This window comes from Tachypleus tridentatus, chromosome 13 (assembly GCF_004210375.1).
Source record: "Tachypleus tridentatus isolate NWPU-2018 chromosome 13, ASM421037v1, whole genome shotgun sequence".
In the NCBI taxonomy this organism is placed as follows: domain Eukaryota; kingdom Metazoa; phylum Arthropoda; class Merostomata; order Xiphosura; family Limulidae; genus Tachypleus; species Tachypleus tridentatus.
This window is the reverse complement of record NC_134837.1, coordinates 224,358,719-224,376,314: the sequence shown is the minus strand read 5'-3', so window position 1 is coordinate 224,376,314 and position 17,596 is coordinate 224,358,719. Positions and strand designations below refer to the sequence as shown.

General features: G+C 32.6%; 1 protein-coding gene and 1 long non-coding RNA gene across 5 annotated transcripts in view; one reads left to right on the top strand and one right to left on the bottom strand.

Annotated features, from left to right (window-relative positions):
* LOC143238524 (uncharacterized) overlaps positions 1 to 17,596 on the top strand; it is a 62,585-nt gene that overhangs the window by 31,150 nt on the left and 13,839 nt on the right. The gene's annotated exons all lie outside the window — the stretch shown is intronic.
* Pgi (glucose-6-phosphate isomerase) overlaps positions 15,222 to 17,596 on the bottom strand; it is a 76,299-nt gene continuing 73,924 nt past the window's right edge. The window contains exon 17 of the mRNA XM_076478817.1: positions 15,222 to 16,119. Coding sequence (XP_076334932.1) covers positions 15,999 to 16,119 — 121 coding nt within the window. The 3' untranslated portion in view covers positions 15,222 to 15,998. The remainder of the gene's footprint in view (positions 16,120 to 17,596) is intronic.

Here is a 17,596-nt window from a genome sequence, read left to right as displayed (position 1 = left end):
TGCCAGGCCCAGATGGATCTTCCCCAAATTTGTCATAGTTGTTGAATAGGTTGTTGAAAACATAAATACAAACTTTTATTCTTGCGTTTTGTGGTTTTTATCAGTGATTTCGCGTTTTTACCATTACTTCGTCTGCTGTTAATAGATCTTTACCAAATTTGCATGAACATGTTAAGATAGTGCAAATTTGCGGTTTTACATTTTGTGTTTAGCAATTTTTATAGACATTTTTACAATTACATATAAGAGAAGCAACTTTTTGTGTCCTAAGATAAACTTTTATTAATCATGAATTTATATTTCATTCTTTTTATTTTATACAAATTCGTTTAAATTTATAGTAAATCTCAAAATGCTTAAGTGAAGAGCCTAATTAGCAAATTCAAACGTTTTTCGAACACAAAAAGGTAGTCGTAAAGTTATTTAGAGAACTCGCGAGATCATAAAAATATTGTGATAACGGATATTTTAAAATAAGTTATAGACTAAAATAGTTAATGTGGGGGGGGGGCAAAAACGTTTGTAAACCCCTAAGCTACCTGATTCCTCAGTTGTTGTCTCTTTCTGAAATCACATAGATTTCACAGCTTAATGTTTCTAATACTCTAGCAAACGCCCGAGCGTAACACACTTTTGTTTCACCGGCATATTTAATATAGTCCTGAATTTATTCACTGTTAGTAATATTAATATTTATTAACTATTTCATACCTTAACTTTATAAAATTATTAAATTTATGATTTTCTAATCATGATTATGCATTACTTGACTTAAATTGGTTGTTATTCTATCTGTTTCAGTATGTTTATGACTAACTAAGAAATTTAGATTTATTGACAAATATAATGCAATTTATATTTAAATTATGTAAGTTTGACAGTTACATTAAAGTGATGATGTATATGACTTACTTGTATTGATTTTTATAATGAATATGTAATAGCTTCCTGATTGTTCATTAGTAAATATTTAGACTTGTAATGCTCAAATTTGGATTTTGATCTCTTCAGTGGTCACAGAATGCATAACACTATGTACCACAAACTTTGTTCCCAGATAGTTTGTATTATTTCTTAATTGCTTATGTTGTAAAAGTACAGAAAATGCCATTATTCCTTTAAAACTTTGCTTTTGTGATCGGGATACTGAAATTTAGAAATATTATTTTCTGTGTAAAAATGGGCAAATTTGCACATTTTCATTTACATAAGGTGTGGATAAAACAACATATGAATCAAGATTTACATGTATTCATACTAAAGTTATACAAAAATGTTTAGAAGTGAGAAGTTTTTCGAGATTTGCGGCTGTAATGTAAATCGCTTTCATGTATCAGCCTCCAAATGTAGTCTCCCATCATGTTTTCGTCATACGCTCCTTGGTAACGGAGTTCAAATTCCAGTATATCTTGATGGAAGCGCTTGCCTTACTCCTCTGAGTATGCTCTCATGTTCTACTTGAACTTATCAAGATGAGTGTCAAGGATATGGACTTTCAGGGACAACCTGCAGCTCATTTTTCTGTAGTTCTTCGCCAAAGCCTTAACCAGTTCCACATAATTTTCGGCCTTGTGATTGCCCAAGAAGCCCTGAAGCACTGCAACAAAGCTTTCCCAAGCTATTTTTCCCTTCCTACTGAGCTTCTTGGGAAATTTTGTGCACTCCAGGGCCTTCTTTATTTGTGGTTCAACGAAGACACCAGCTTTGACCTTTGTCTCAGACAGCTTAAGGAAGAGGTCTCGAAGGTACTTGAAGGCTGCAGATTCCTTGTTAGGAGCTGTGACAAATTGTTTCATAAGGCCCATTTTTATGGGCAATAGTGGGAACAACAATTTCTGGAGGTCCACTAGTGGCTTACACTTAACATTGTGCCTCCCCACAGAGAACTTGGTCTGTTGTGACCAGTGTTTCCTGTTTTAGTGCGCTGCGGTGTCCAGAAAAGAGACGGTGTTATAAGCTATATTCATAATGTTGTAATTTGTTTAATTTAGATATAAATTAGTGGGCTCATGACGTTAAGGCTCAGCAAGTCTTAGAATTACGATTTCAAGTATTTCTAAAATAAGTGTAGATTATAAATACAAAGTTTCCTGGAAAGAGAGCTGAAGAGATTTTTTGACAAGATAGTATGTAAGCTTGGAGAGTGAACCGGTCAGTGAGTTTCTTTGTTTGATCTTTATTAATGAGCTGCCTTTCCTTTAGTCTTACACTAAATTAGGGACAGCTAGCGCAGATAGCCTTCGTGTAGCTTTGCGCGAAATTCAAAAACAAAAACAAAAATCTAGTTCCTTTGTGTAATCAAGTTGGTATGTTTTATGCCAGTTAATGTTTTGCAACGTAGGCCTATAGCAATTTACAATAATGTACAACATTGCGGAAGTGTTAAAGAAATAAATAAACTTGTTCTTTGCAGTTTACGTGGGCTTGGTTTTGAATTATTTTTATCAAAAATAACGTCGCAAACAAAATGCAGAACTATTCACATAGGTCACAAATTAAAAATAATTTGTGCAGATTTTCAATTACAGTCCAACTTTTATTACATTTATTACTCCTCGCAAAATAGTATGAATCCATATGACCACGAAATTACATTAACTAAGTCGAATTCACACAAAAAGGATTTTAAAAATTAAGTAACCGTTCATCACTCATCTGTGTTACAGGAAACTGGGCCTGGGTGCCTGATTAAACAGCATTTTAAAATTATTGTGTTTTTTTTCCTTCAAAGTTGGTCGATCCGGAATTTTCCTGGTGTCGTGACAATCTAATCATAGTGGGGTAGTGGGAGCTAGGCTAATATTGATTGGCTGCCTTTCTCTTTGGTCGGTAATCCAAAATTAGGAGCGATGGCAGGCAGCCTTAGTAGCGTTTTCATAAATACAAAATACCAATACCAGATAAACTTGCTTGTTTCATTACTAACAAACTTTAGTGTTTTTGTTTTTCTCCTTCAATTTATTAATTGTTCTCAAAATGAGCGCTAGATTACCTTTTCTTAAGACTTAGCTTTCATTAAATACTTCATTTCATTTTTAATACTTTAAATTCAGCAATTACCCAAGGGTCATATTTCACATTCTGCCTTATTCTAATCTTCAACAATGTTGGATCTTGTAACGCGTTATTTCTTAACTTAGTTGCAAGTTTGCGATAAAACTTACGTAAACTACAGATTTTTTCTTCCATTTCCTTTTAATTCGTTTATTTTGGATTCAAAATCAGAGGCATGTATATGTAAAAAAATCAAGCATGATAAAAAGATAGATCTGAAACGCTATCATAACACGCTTTTGAGTTTGGATATGAACTTGACAAATGAAAAGGAATGTAAGAAAAAAAGAGACGTGCACTCAGAGGGATTTTTATAACAAATTTCAGGTCTATGGTTTTTAGTGCTTCGCCAGTTTTGGACCTTTAAACCGAAAAATAAAAGGTTAGTTTTCAAACTTAAGTTATTTATATTTTTTATGAAGAAAGATGTGGGAGTAAATTTCAGTAAAAAATCTATTTGTCAGCCTTTGGTCTATAATACTTCGTATTTTACAAAATTCATGTACTACGTTATTGTCTCCAGTTTTTAACTAACTATTTTATACGCTTGCAACGACATTTTACTGAGTTACTTACTACCAAAAAACTTCGATGTTATTATGACTGTCAGTTCTTCAGAGGATATAATCTCAAAACTCAATATGCGAATTTCGACTATTGTTTGTTTGTTTTAGTGCAAAACTATTTGCTACGCAATAGGCTATGTGCGATCTGTGCTAACCAGGAATTTTAAAAGTCTGTAAGCTTACAGATGGCTAACTACAGAATGAATTTCAACGACAAATATAATAAAACGTAAGGTTGATAAACGATTAATGTTTTTACATCAAGGCTTTTATTGCCCCTGATGGAGTTATATTCATGTGATTGTCAGTATATGTGTTAGTCATTTAAATGATTTGGATAATAATAGAAAAAGCAAGTGTCAAGCAGTAAGCATATAACTACTTTTTAGTAAAATTAAGCAAGGGATCAATCTTATAAAAATAAAAATTAATATTTCCATCAAGATTTTTTGTATTATATCCTCTTGTTTACGTTCTATTATTGTTTGTGTAAATAGTATGCCATAAGTATTTTTCAGTGTTTTTTACTGCAACATATAGCTTATCTTTAAAGATATACAAACATATTTATTTGTAAACAAGTTTCACTGATAATTCGTTTATTGGGTAAAAATTATCTGTCGTAGCTTAACTTACTGCATTCACTTGTAAACAAGTTCGTGTATCTAATGCACATTAGGATCTTATGTATAATATTTGTACAATTTACTGATTCAGTGGTTCATAATTTCTGGGTATTGCCTAATGCAAGATGCTGTTTATTGGAGTAAATCCTTCTAGAAGTATAGCTATTTGTATAATGAAGATATTATTAAAACTAGAGGCTGAATTCTTTACAGTAAGAGTCTGTGATTTGTTGGTAATAAATTTCAACAATAAACAAACAGTACACAGCTCACTTGTTTTAAAATAGTATATCAGAACAAGTTAAAGGTACGTACAAATGTGTTACACTGTTGGCTATTAAAATTGTATCCAGAGCTTTAAATAATTGTCACTTTTCGATTCAGTTACTTTAGAACACACTACGACGAGAAAAATAATTTATTTCAACTCTCTTATTACAATATAGTCTGTGATACTTTCACTTTAAAGAAGTTAAGCTTTTACTTAGTACATAACCGATACTGCTAAAAGTACCATAGCTGATTTATTTCAAAATAAATTAAAAAATAAATCATTTTATGAATGTTTCACTAAAGTAATGTTTATGTACTAGGTAAAAATGTTTGCTCTTTTCCTCTAACAAATAGTTTTTTCTCTAAAAACTAACAAATACCTCAGATAGTAGCGTCTTCGTATTTTTATTGTATTATGATTAATTTTTACAAGGTTTTTGCCTGATGTTTTTGTAAAATTTGTTTTGTTATTCATACACTTGTGTGTATGTGACGCCTTTTTCCGCCCACTGCTAGTGCGGCGGTAAATCTACGGATTTACAACACTAAAATCAGGAGTTCGATTCCCCTCGGTGGGCTTAGCAGATAGCCCAATGTGGCTTTGCTATAAAAACACACACGCGCTTTTCATTTTATATTTTTTGTGTGTGCAGAGCTTCATGTATGTTTTCTGAAAGTTCTTCACATTCTTGAAGACTTGTATACAATTCTATATATCAGTTTATATAACTTACATATTTTTGCAGTTTTTTTATGCATTTATGCGTACGGTTCCCTCTTAAGTGTGCATTTTGTAAAATGAAAATATATTTATATAGTTATGTGAAATATGTGTATGTAGATTTGCATTCATTTATAACTTCTGTGTACAACATTATGTATGTATTTTGGAAAGTTGATCACATTTTTTAACAGTTTTGTATATAATTTGTTGAAGGAAGTGAACAATTTTCTCTAATTTTACATTTGTTTCAGTTTTTGAATGTGCATTTTGAGTAAATATTTGGATACATTTATATACACGAGTTTTACCACTTTTACGGTATCTTTCTAAGTAGAAGTTGTAAAGTTTCTAATGATTCATCATTTTGTTTTATTTTTTATTGGTTTAGATAATTACAAAAACAAAAGCTCAGTATGTCTAACTGCATAGCCAACAAAATACAAATCTAATTGTGATGCCAATATTTTGCAAATTACACTGATAATTAAATTACCGACTTTTACCGTACAGTACATATAAATGCTAAAATGTTAGTTATTTTTCTTAAAACATAGACTAATAAATATAAATTATATCGAAAAACTGATTTTAGTACCTTTACGAAGTTACAGTGATAAAAACTATTTTCCTCTCTTGTTAGATATAAAATACCGAGTTTGTATATACTTTTGCAAACGTAAATATTTACACTATAATTTTTAATACAATAAATATATAATCACAAGTTTGATAGAATTTTAGGAAACATTACAAGTCCTTCGTATACAAGAAATCAGATTTTTTAAATGTAGTATTTTTACTAAAGATTTTTTGTGAATATAATGAGTCTGTTTCGTTACTAGTTCGGGTAAACAGTGATTTTTCATGTTATGATTAAAAATACTTCTTCACTCCATAAATCTAAAATTTAATTTATTCAATCTCAAAAGCCTCTTAGATAAGTATTAAACTTGTTCTGTTTTTATGGTTAAACTATATATTTTTTATGTTATTACATTAACTGTAATGTTATACTTGATTGTGCAGCCTCTAGACGAGTCATCAAAATATAATAGAAAAAAAATTGTAAAACTTTTGTTTGTTTGTTTTGGAATTTCGCACAAAGCTACTCGAGGGCTATCTGTGCTAGCCATCCCTAATTTAGCAGTGTAAGACTAGAGGGAAGGCAGCTAGTCATCACCACCCACCGCCAACTCTTGGGCTACTCTTTTACCAACAAATAGTGGGATTGACCGTAACATTATACACCCCCACGGCTGGGAGGGCGAGCATGTTTAGCGCGACGCGGGCGCGAACCCGCAACCCTCAGATTACGAGTCGCACGCCTTACGCGCTTGGCCATGCCAGGCCTTGTAAAACTTAAGATAAAATGAGTAGCTTTGTCCAATAATCTTTGTTGTTCCCTTTTTCGATACAATCTGTCAAACAGTTCCATAAAATCTGAAGCAGTGTGTGTTTCTGCATAAGTTATTTCACGAAAACGTTAATATTCTTTTTTTAATGATAGTGAGAAATTATTCTATTGTTATAGAATTTACTACTTTGAATAGACCTTTACTCTTCTGTTATTGTTACTTTACTGGGTCTATAAAATTTACTTTACAAATTTAAATACAGGCCTTGTATTCAGAAGTTATCTCTTTTGCTATAAAATTTTTATTGATAACGATTTGTTTATTTGTATTATTCCGCAAAAAAGAATTGAATCCCAGTCCATTTAATGATAACAGAAGCGTATATTCCTTCAACTTTGTGTTCTATAAGACTGCATAACATTCCGTGATAGATTTCAGAGTAGATAATAATGTAATAGTTTTTCTAATTTTGATTTTTAGTTTAATTAGATTATTTATTCATTGTGGTAGTGGGTAGACAAAAGTCACCAACATGAATCGCCTCACCAGTTAGTGAAATAGCAAAACCTCGGGGAAACGATTCACTACCGTGTAAGAGGTATATACCCTCTCCAAAAAGAGAGGTTGCTGACTGCCAAATCTGCCGTCACAGGTAAGAGGCTGTTGGTTGGTGAAAGCACCTTCAATTCCGTATTGTTAGAAGACGAGCCAAAAAGCCTCTGCCAAAGATTCTGCCGACTGATTAGTCAGAACACCTCTCCAAAAAGAGATTTTACAGGCTATCTTACAGACAAGAAAGAAGGTGTCACCAGCAGACAAAGCCTGCTTGAGCAATTTGTGTCATTGTGTGGCAATACAGTATGTGTTACCCCCTTATGAAGTGGAGGAGAATTCACAAGCTGCTGCACAATCAAGGAAACTGAGGAGGGATTTTGAAGAATCTACTGATGGGACATACTTGGTATCTCACTATTTAGCCACTCTGAGATCTCTAGTCAATGTTTATCTGAAGGCATAGCTCCTAAATCCTGAGAACATAACTTGCCATAAAGTTAAATTGTTTAGTATGAGATGAATCAAGAGGCATTAAACAAAAAGACACATCTAAGCCATGCAAACACATCATGGGTCATTGTTTGTAGGACTCTGAGTTTGATTCAACTACGGAGTCAATGAAAAGGGACATATTTACTTCTGCAATTGTTGGCTGAGTGTCAACTCAAACATCCTGATTGTTTGTTTGAGATAACGAGCCAGTGAGAACAGCTGATTATCTGAGAGTTCTGATGACTGAAAGGGAGTTGCACATCCTTGCTTTTGGATATAGAGTATCCGTGTTATTATACAAGTAAAAATCATCACCCTTCTCAGTGTAGTGGTGGGTTCTTTCAAATGTTCTGCATGATTTCTCTTGAATGGATATAAACAAAGATGATCAGGGAGAGTATCTTAGTGGGCTCCCTCTGGTACTTAGACATGTTGACTTTCTGAATCGTAGTATATAGTGTTCATGTATTCTGTAATCATATGGTATAAATGATCCTCTAACTCTATGATAAAACATGATGAGTTTGAGATCGAGACTGCACACCAGTTGGGACAGTCATGTAGTTGAAGAGGGTGTCGTGAACCTTACTTTCTGAGCCCCTGAATGGAAAAAATGTATAAACAAATGTCTGTAGTTGCCATTCTTGTAACAGCTAAGATAGTCATTGGTTGTTCTATTGATGACTGAAAGGGCTTAGAAACCTACGTTTTGTGAGCTTCTAAGTGGTAAAATAACACCTTCTCCGTTATCACATAATAGCTAGAACAGCTGTTTGGTTGAGACACTAATAAATGAAAATTGTGTTGCCCCCATTTTTATTCCAATAACCTGGCGATTTTCTGCATAAAGATCGTCACTGTTATCCGAGTAACAGCAGTTCGTCTGAATAAACTCCTGGATCCTCCAGAAGGTGAAAGCTGTACTGTATGTCACTCTTACATACAAATCAAAGGTGCTGTGTTCTTTGCAATCACAGCTTTAAAGTAGGTGATAGGTTAAATGGAATAGGTTTCTTTTCATTGAAGTTACCACTGCACTATGCTACGGTGCCAGCTAAAAGTGGATGAACATATGTAAAGCCTTACTATATCCCATTGGTCTGTAATTAGTGGTTTGTGCAAACAGCAACTGAACATTAGCTGTTGGCAATCGTAATTAGAAAGTGTGTTGATGTGCAATGTAGAACACCTCGAAATGTTAGTTGAAAAGTAGTTCAGCTAAATTATAATAGGACATTTGAAAAGTTGGGAAAATCTATTGATTCTCACCCTCGCAGTTGACAGCGTTTTGCCAAAATATAACTATTTGCTAAAAGTGTATTGAATTAACTTAAGGTGTTCATTTTGGTAAAGGTGCATATGGCCGAAGCAATCTGTCAGATGCTACTAATGTATGAAATACTATATGAGTAAGTTGAATGCTTATGTGTACGAGAGTATATACATTTGTGTGTGTAAGGTGTGACACATGTATATGAAACTATAAAACGTCATTCATATTTGTTCTTCAACATACTGAGAATGTGACTTGAGGCCAACCATTTTTTTGGAATACCAGAGTTTGTTCAGGATCTTAAGACTATGAAATATGATCTTAGAATAGTTGTCTGTGATACTGCTAGTTTCAGTAACGGAAGAATGAGATGTTTCAGTTTATAGATTGAAATGTCTCACATGTAGTGAATTTTGTCAGCAGAGATAAAAATAACTTGGGTTCACGCAACACATCTATAACACCACATTTTTAAAAGTTTGACTAGTAGTATTTTAGTCAAGCTCAACTGAAGTGTAAGAGATCAAGACGAAATTACCTGTAAAAAAACATGAATAATATATCTTACATGATGAATGTAAAGTTGTGGTGACCCATTATTTTATTTGTTATTCAAAAATATTTTGATAATGCAGACTGAAATATTTTCCGGAACACAGTCTTTTGAATATTATTCTCAAGATATATCAGTGCAACCCCAGTTCTGCATGAAAATATTCGGTATGACATTGGAGGTGAAATATTAGTCTCTAGTGGCGATACTCTCAGACCCCCATTTTTTCCCACCAATTCTGGGCCATATTTTTCAACAATCAGGTGGTAGGAGGAATAACTATAGACCATTGTTATACCTCTGACGACCTCCTAGAGTAAGAACTATAGTCAATTTCTAGACTCTAGATTGCCTGCATCGACTGCAGTCCACAGGTAGTAGGGATTTTGTTCTAAGGGATGGATATATGCGAGTACACATAATATGCAGATACGGAGGTCGTCCACAGCGAAACTATGGATTTTTTGTTCTTTATCCTTGTCTTAAATTAGCGACGGCTAGCGCAGGTAGCCCTTGAGTAGCTTTGCACGAAATTAAAAAAACAAACGACATAATTTTCATTCCACTTATTTCATCTGTATGCGAGTAATGCTTGATTAGTTTTTGTAGTTCCAAAAAGAATTGGCTCGGCATGGCCAGGCGGTTAAGGCACTCGACTCGTAATCCGAGGGTTGCGGGTTCGAATCCTCGTCACACCAAATATGCTCCACATTTTAAACGTGTGGGCGTTATAATGTAACGGTCAATCCCAATAGTCGTTGTTAAAAGAGTAACCCAAAGTTGGCGGTGGGTGGTGATGACTAGCTGTTTTCCCTCTAGTTTTACACTACTACATTAAAGACGGCTAGCGCAGAAAGTCTGATTTTCTTTAGGCAACTGGCCTAAAAGCAAGAAAGCATTGTCATCTGATGGCCATAATGAACTCCAAACACTATTGGACCACTCTGGTGCTCTGCTAGAACCTAAGGGTTTCAACATTGCAGCTGATATTTGCCAAGCTGACTTACACGAGATACTGCTCAAAGCCACAAGGTTTGCCAAATCAGATGAGTCCCTGGCTAGTTGTGCAAGTGGATTGTGGCCTACAAATGCCTTCAGATTTGACAAGCATTAAATTCATCCTGTACATGGACATACTCTTGGCATTTCTGCCTGTTTTGACATCCCTTAAGCCTCAAAATGCAAGACAATTCTGCTACTGTGAACATTGTTTCTGACAAACTCGCTGTTTGCAAAGAGAAGCTGTGCAATCTGAATCATGTTGAGAGATCCCAGAAAATTGTTAAAGAGCTCACAACGTGAACAAACTGACAAGTGGTTACTTAGAGGAAAGGTGATTGCTATTAGTGGTCAGACAAGGGCCAGAGGCTCAAAAAGTACCACAAAAGAGACAGTTGCACAGCTTGTGGCTGAAGAAACTGCCATCTTCATAAATAAAATTGTCACATATCTGAATGAGAGATTTGAAGAATTTGATAAGGACTTTATTGGTGCCTTTCAAATTTTTGAACCAAGCAACTGGCCTAAAAGCAAGGAAGCATTGTCATCTTATGGCCATAATGAACTCCAAACACTATTGGACCACTTTGGTGCTCTGCTAGAAGCTAAGGGTTTCAACATTGCAGCTGATATTTGCCAAGCTCACTTACACGAGATACTGCTCAAAGCCACAAGGTTTGCCAAATCAGATGAGTCCCTGGCTAGTTGTGCAAGTGGATTGTGGCCTACATGTTAAGTCAAATTACTGTTGAGGACGGTAAACCTTTCCCTGGATCAACAGTGTTGGCCTTGGTATGCCTCATGCAGGTGATTTCCGTGTCATCTGCTGAACCAGAACATGGATTTTCCCAGATGGCAGTTACTAAAGATGACTGACTGTCCAAACTAATAAATTATTCTCTTAATGACTTGATGACAATAAAATTAGTTAAGAATAAGACCTGTGATCTTGCAAGCACAGAATTACTGTGCAAGTCTGTAGAATCCTGGTGGAAGGACAGTAAAAAAAAAAAAAAAAAACAGACGATTTGCGAGTCCACATGGAACTCGCACGCGTAGAGACAATGGAGATACTGAGTCTACATCAGCTGATGTCTTAGTGCTGGATGACTAAATCTATGAGTTTGAATGATGTGTCATTTTTAATGGATACAAGGCTTGTTGCCACTTGCTTTGAAATAATGTTTCAGTGCCATAAATAAAATGATTCTGTTTTATATAATTGTCTCTACTTGATTTCTTGTTTTCGGTAATGTCCGGTGACAATTTTGAGGTGTCCTGCTAAAATTTCAAATGTCTGGCAAATTTCACTGTCCAGCAGGACACGTGTCCTGCTGAAAATTTAGAATATTTCTACCCCTGGATGCATCGGAAGGGCAAACGTCACCAAGTATTTAGTCTGACTGTTTGAACAAGCAGACTTTGGTTTCTTTTATTCAAAAGCACCTCCTTGTTTGTTTGTTTTTTAATGTTGGTCACTTATCAGACTTGTTTCAGCATGGTCAATCTCATGCCTATAGTGTATTGCAACAGGATGCATGCAGCCTTTTCTTTCCATTTTGTGGTAAGTGCAATTTGTTTCAAGTAAAATGTATAATATTGACAATTTTATTACTTATTTGGACTTCAATAAGAAATTATAAATACAGATTTTATAAATTAACATCATAAATGTATTTGAAACATTTTAAGAGCCATCAAAATGTCATCAGTAAATAAACCTTACTAGATCCCTCTTCCAATTGCTTCTTTCCAACTACAATCTACTATACAAGTTCTGTTTCCAGTGAATTTGCTTTATTAAACTTACATGTTCAAAATTCAGTCATTATTCTTTTACCACCATATATTTTACCTTACACTACACCTATTGCTGCTTTCATCTGATCACTTTTCAACTTAAGCTCACATACATTTATTCTTAGTGATCTTAAATCCAAACGTCAGGATTTAAACTACAGAACAAATAATGATAATGTTATTTGTATCACACTTGTAAATCATGACATCCTTTTAGCTCTTAACAACTACACTTTCACTGACACTCACTATAATGGTTACCGAAACGTTATAATCTTAGCTATATAACCCCTACTGTCATTTATCTTACCTCTAATTTTGCAGTACCAGTATCTAACAAGTATAACAATTTCATGCTTAAAAAATAACATCAGGCAAGAATGTTTCAGTCACAGCATATGATCATTGCTCTGACTTCTTGCATTGTCTTAAGCATTTAGAATTTGTACAATCTTGCTGATTCAAAGGCAGTGGAACGTGGAGGAATGTAGTTGAAAACTTCTAATAGTTTTACAGTAACCTGGAGGAAAATGATCACGTGTGGCACTAAGAATAACAGTAATGTTTAGTTTGATACAAATGACATCTCTGATTGGAGTTTTTTGTTTGACATTTATCTGTGTAGTCACAATTACATACTTCAGATATATACCATATGAAGTACACACTTCATACAACATATTACTTTTTAGCCATGACTAAAGAAAAAGACTGACAACATATTTTCTGTATAAGCCTTTCAAACCAATCAGTAAGATGTGATAAAATTACTGCTCAAGTGTTTTGCTTTCAATGAATAAGAAGTTTCAAATCTGTTGACTGCTAAGTAGGTGTATGTAAGTTTATTGCACATTTGTTCAGTGGTTAATTTTTGTATTTTGTATACTTGCATCACAAAACACAAGGCTTAAAAACCTCGTAATATGAAAAATGATGTAACTCAATACTTATGCATAAAAATTCTTTATAACAAAATACCCAGTACCATCCTTTAATTACTATCACTATTTAATAACCTACTTCATAATGATAAACGTGCTGAAGACAAATTGTTTAAAGCTGACATTCACAGATACAAATTAGAAAAAGATTACCTTAAACCAAGCAAAGTGTATAAGTGGCCTTGTTGTAAATATGCACATGGTTGTTCCATTATAGCTGAAACAACTAACATAGTAAATGTTTTTTTGGTCATTACAAGTATTATAACTTCTTACATAATAGACCCTTGTTCTCTGTATTACTACAAACATCTTTGCAAGAATTAAACAAATTTATTTTGTCAAGTTACTTTTGTCAGTATACGGATATTCCTTTAGTATTACACACAGTGAAGTTTATTTTATATTGAACTAAAACCTGTTAAGATCAGCAAAATACATGAACATAATACATAAAATATATATTTCTTTAGCCCAAAGATCCTACAACTTAGATATTTTCATTGTTAAATATGATACATATTAATATAACTTACAAATACTTTAAACAATATGCTAACCAGTGTTGTTTATGTTAAAGTTGTTTCTTAGTAAAATTACTTGAGTATTAGTTTTTGAAACATTTCAACAAAATTTAATTTTTGTGCATTCTTTTTAAATAAATATATATAATTTCATGTCTCTTTCGAGCAAGTCTTCCAGGAATTTGTTTTAAATATTCATCCGAGACTATACAAAGGCTTTATTAAATTATGAGCCAACAAACTGAAGGAAAGGAAGCTAATAAATAGCATCTACTACCAACTTATAAGCTACTATAAATGAATAATAAGACTTCATTATCACTCTCATTCAACACCTACCCCAAAGTGCAATTTTCTGGCATCAGGGGGTACTAATCATAGACTCTTGTATCCATAGTCCTGCACACAAGCCATTAGGCCACGCTTTGTTTTGTTCACTTTCAGATAGAGAATATTCATGTTAAAGGTTTTTTGCAATCATCAGATTTATGAAATATGCTCATAACAGTACTGTTAATGAAGGACAAAACATTTTTAAATGTTTATTTCATGTACTAAAAGATTTTTGTTGTCCATATGGCTTTCTGGAGATTATATGAATCAATTATGTGAAAAACAGATTACAGGCAATGAAACTTTTAACACAGTTTCTCAGCAAAACATAAACCCAGCAGCCCCCACTATTTTAAATATTTATATACTTTCATGTATTTTTACCTTTTTTTGTACTACAGATATCTCAAATTTAATCTAGTTAGCAGCAATGGTTATAACCTTTAACAAACATGTACATGCACTTTTCGTCACCAAAATGTACAATTTCAGTGAAGAAAACAAACAATAAGTGGTATGGAGGCCTAATCTATTCTTTGATTTGCTATTCTACCTGCAGCAGACTATTTTTTGTCAAATTCACAGCTCATTAGTGCTGCTTGGATGAAATAAGCAAATAAATATTAGGCCTTATATTATAGTAAAATGTAAACAACTAAGTTTTGATGGAATAGTCATTACCCACCACTAATAACCTAAAACATTTTATATGTTTGAATAACATTTAACTATACTGTCATATTAAATTATTAATTTTTCAGTGAACTAGCTGAATTTTTTTTCTTTACCAAACTGTGTAATTCTTTACTAAAATTACACAATTTGGTGAAAAATTAACAATTTAGAAATAAAATATCAGTTGGTCTGGTGAATAACTAATTGCAATGGTTTGGTTACTTTTATTTAAACACCTAATGTTTCTTAGATTATTTGTGGTGACTAAAGAATATATAAAAACCTACATCATAAGAAGTTAATCCTACATATAAATGTATTTTAAACCCAGGCTTCTATTTTGTGTCTATACTTTATGGATTGTACTTTCACACTGCTAGTAAATCAAAATTCAATCATAAAAACATTGTTGCATTAAATTGAATACTTAACATGGTCATTTGTTCTGGACAAATGCAAAAACACAAAAACCAATATGTCATATTCTGCAATGTATTTATTCACTTTATAACCAGTTTTTTTAAACAACATTAAAACAGAGAAAAACCATGAAACTTAACTTGATACAGGCAATATCAATTGATAACATCCGTTTATTACATCTTGGATAAAATTAGAAAGAAAAAGTCAAAACAAATGTATGGAAAACTTCAATTAAAAGGGGTATTTTTACAACAATTTTTTTACTAGACATGTTTAAAACAGTTTGATTAATTAAAAATAACAGGTTTTTAACAATATTTTTTTAGATGTAGAAATGGAACTTAAGGAACTTCATAATAAATTATTTAAAGCACACGTGAACTTCATATAGGTAGAAGGAAACTAAGAATACCAAAGATGGAAAATAAATTGAGTAATAAAGAAGTCATAAAGTCATGCCAAAATTTAAATACTAACAAATAATGTCTTTTTTTTTTTAAAAAAATTATAGTAAACCTCAATTTCAAACATTTAATGGAACAATCATACCAATGTTAGTAAAATAACATATTTTAGATAAACACTAACAATTTGATTCCTATAAGGTTTCTGAATGGTTTAGTTTCAAGTAAGTCTAGCTTAATGATAATCTATAATTATTAAGCAACTAAATGACAAGAATACTGACAATATTCACTTCTTTTTACATTATTACTGGGGTGTTCATAATTATCAGCAGTACATTTTTCAAACTTTCCACTTTGTATTTTGGACAATATGTATCCTAACCATTCACCTGTTTCTCTCTATAAGCAGGAAAGTTAGTAACTTATTAGTTGAAACTTTTGATGAAATTTATAAGACCATTTGTTGATGAATCATGTGTTGACACAGGGTCTTTCCCCTTCAGTTCAGGATGTATCACCTTAGCCAGCTGCTTTCCAAGCTCCACACTGATGGAATATATGGTTGTAAAATTATTTATATATTTGAATGCACTACTCTAAAACTACTGTTCATTTATGGAAATGTGTACTAATTTATCAAATTGAGGGGGAGGAAAGACATAGAAACAGCATATTTACTTCTGTAAATATGCTAATCCTATAACAATCTAAAATCTTATTGTGACTGGTGTAAAGGTAACTAATTTAAAAATAATACAGAACTACTTGTAAAACTGTAAATCACAGTTGTAAACATAATGATTAGTATCACCAAAAAACATGACAAGTAACCTGAAGATTACCAATGTAGGAAATCACAGTAGAAAGATCAAGTTGTATTTCCTTTTAAACCCATGAACACAGATCGGGGTGAGAGGGCACATCAACACATTTATAGATATATTCAAAATTTTATTTAACCATTTTATAAATGATTGTCAATAAATCTGACATCCAATTGTAGATTATAATTTAAATTTTAATATTATATATTAGTTAATTTCTTAGTTTGAAAGTAAGCAGTAAAAAAAGAAAGAGAGGTTAACTATTGATTTCTGTATAATTTAGACAATTTTTGTTGTAAATACTGTAATGTAAAGAAGCTAATAAATTCTACCCCACTGTGTTCTTGGAGCTTGGATTTCAATAGACTGTAGGAAACATCCTCTTATCAACTTAATGGATTGGCCTGCACTTTCTAAAGTCATGACAAAAATTTTACGATATCCACAATACAGTGACTACAGTTCCTTGCAACCTAAAAACACAAATTTCCGATGCTGACTGCTAGAAAATAAAATAAGAACTCGCACTTTTCCATTTGCCGAGATATTTTAAAACTTAGTGAATACACCACATTGGTTGCATCCACCACTTCATTTGAGAACACTTGTACTTTTGCATACCAATACGTTTATAGTCAATGGAAAACTCTACATTTCTTTAATGTAATTCTGTCACTCTTCCAAAGTTATTTAGGAGAAAAAAAGCTTTTATATCATTGAAAAACTTGAAGTATTGCAATCAAAGTTATTTACTGAACAGAAATTGGATGTTTTTTAAAACCCAGATGCTATTTAATTAGGAAGCCTGGTAAATTACAGTGAAGTTTTGGGGTATTGGTATAGTATTTTATAATTGTTTAGTATTGCAAAATGAATATACAAATTCTACAAAATTTTTTTTTTTTTCCAATTGCACATGTGAGTTTCGACAAGTGTTAGTAAGTATGATTTAAGTACAAATAAGTACCTTGTAACATTGTAAGTAGTAAAGATCGTTATTTTCCAAATCTTTTTTATTTACCATTATATGTTTTAAGAAAATAACTGACATTTAAGTATTTATTTGAAAATAGTAATAATATATATGCATATAAATCCCAATCACCCAGGAGGCTAACTAATGCCTAAATACTTAACATATTTATTGGATTGTATACAAATTTGTACACAGCCATATCAAATATTTTCTCTCACTTCTA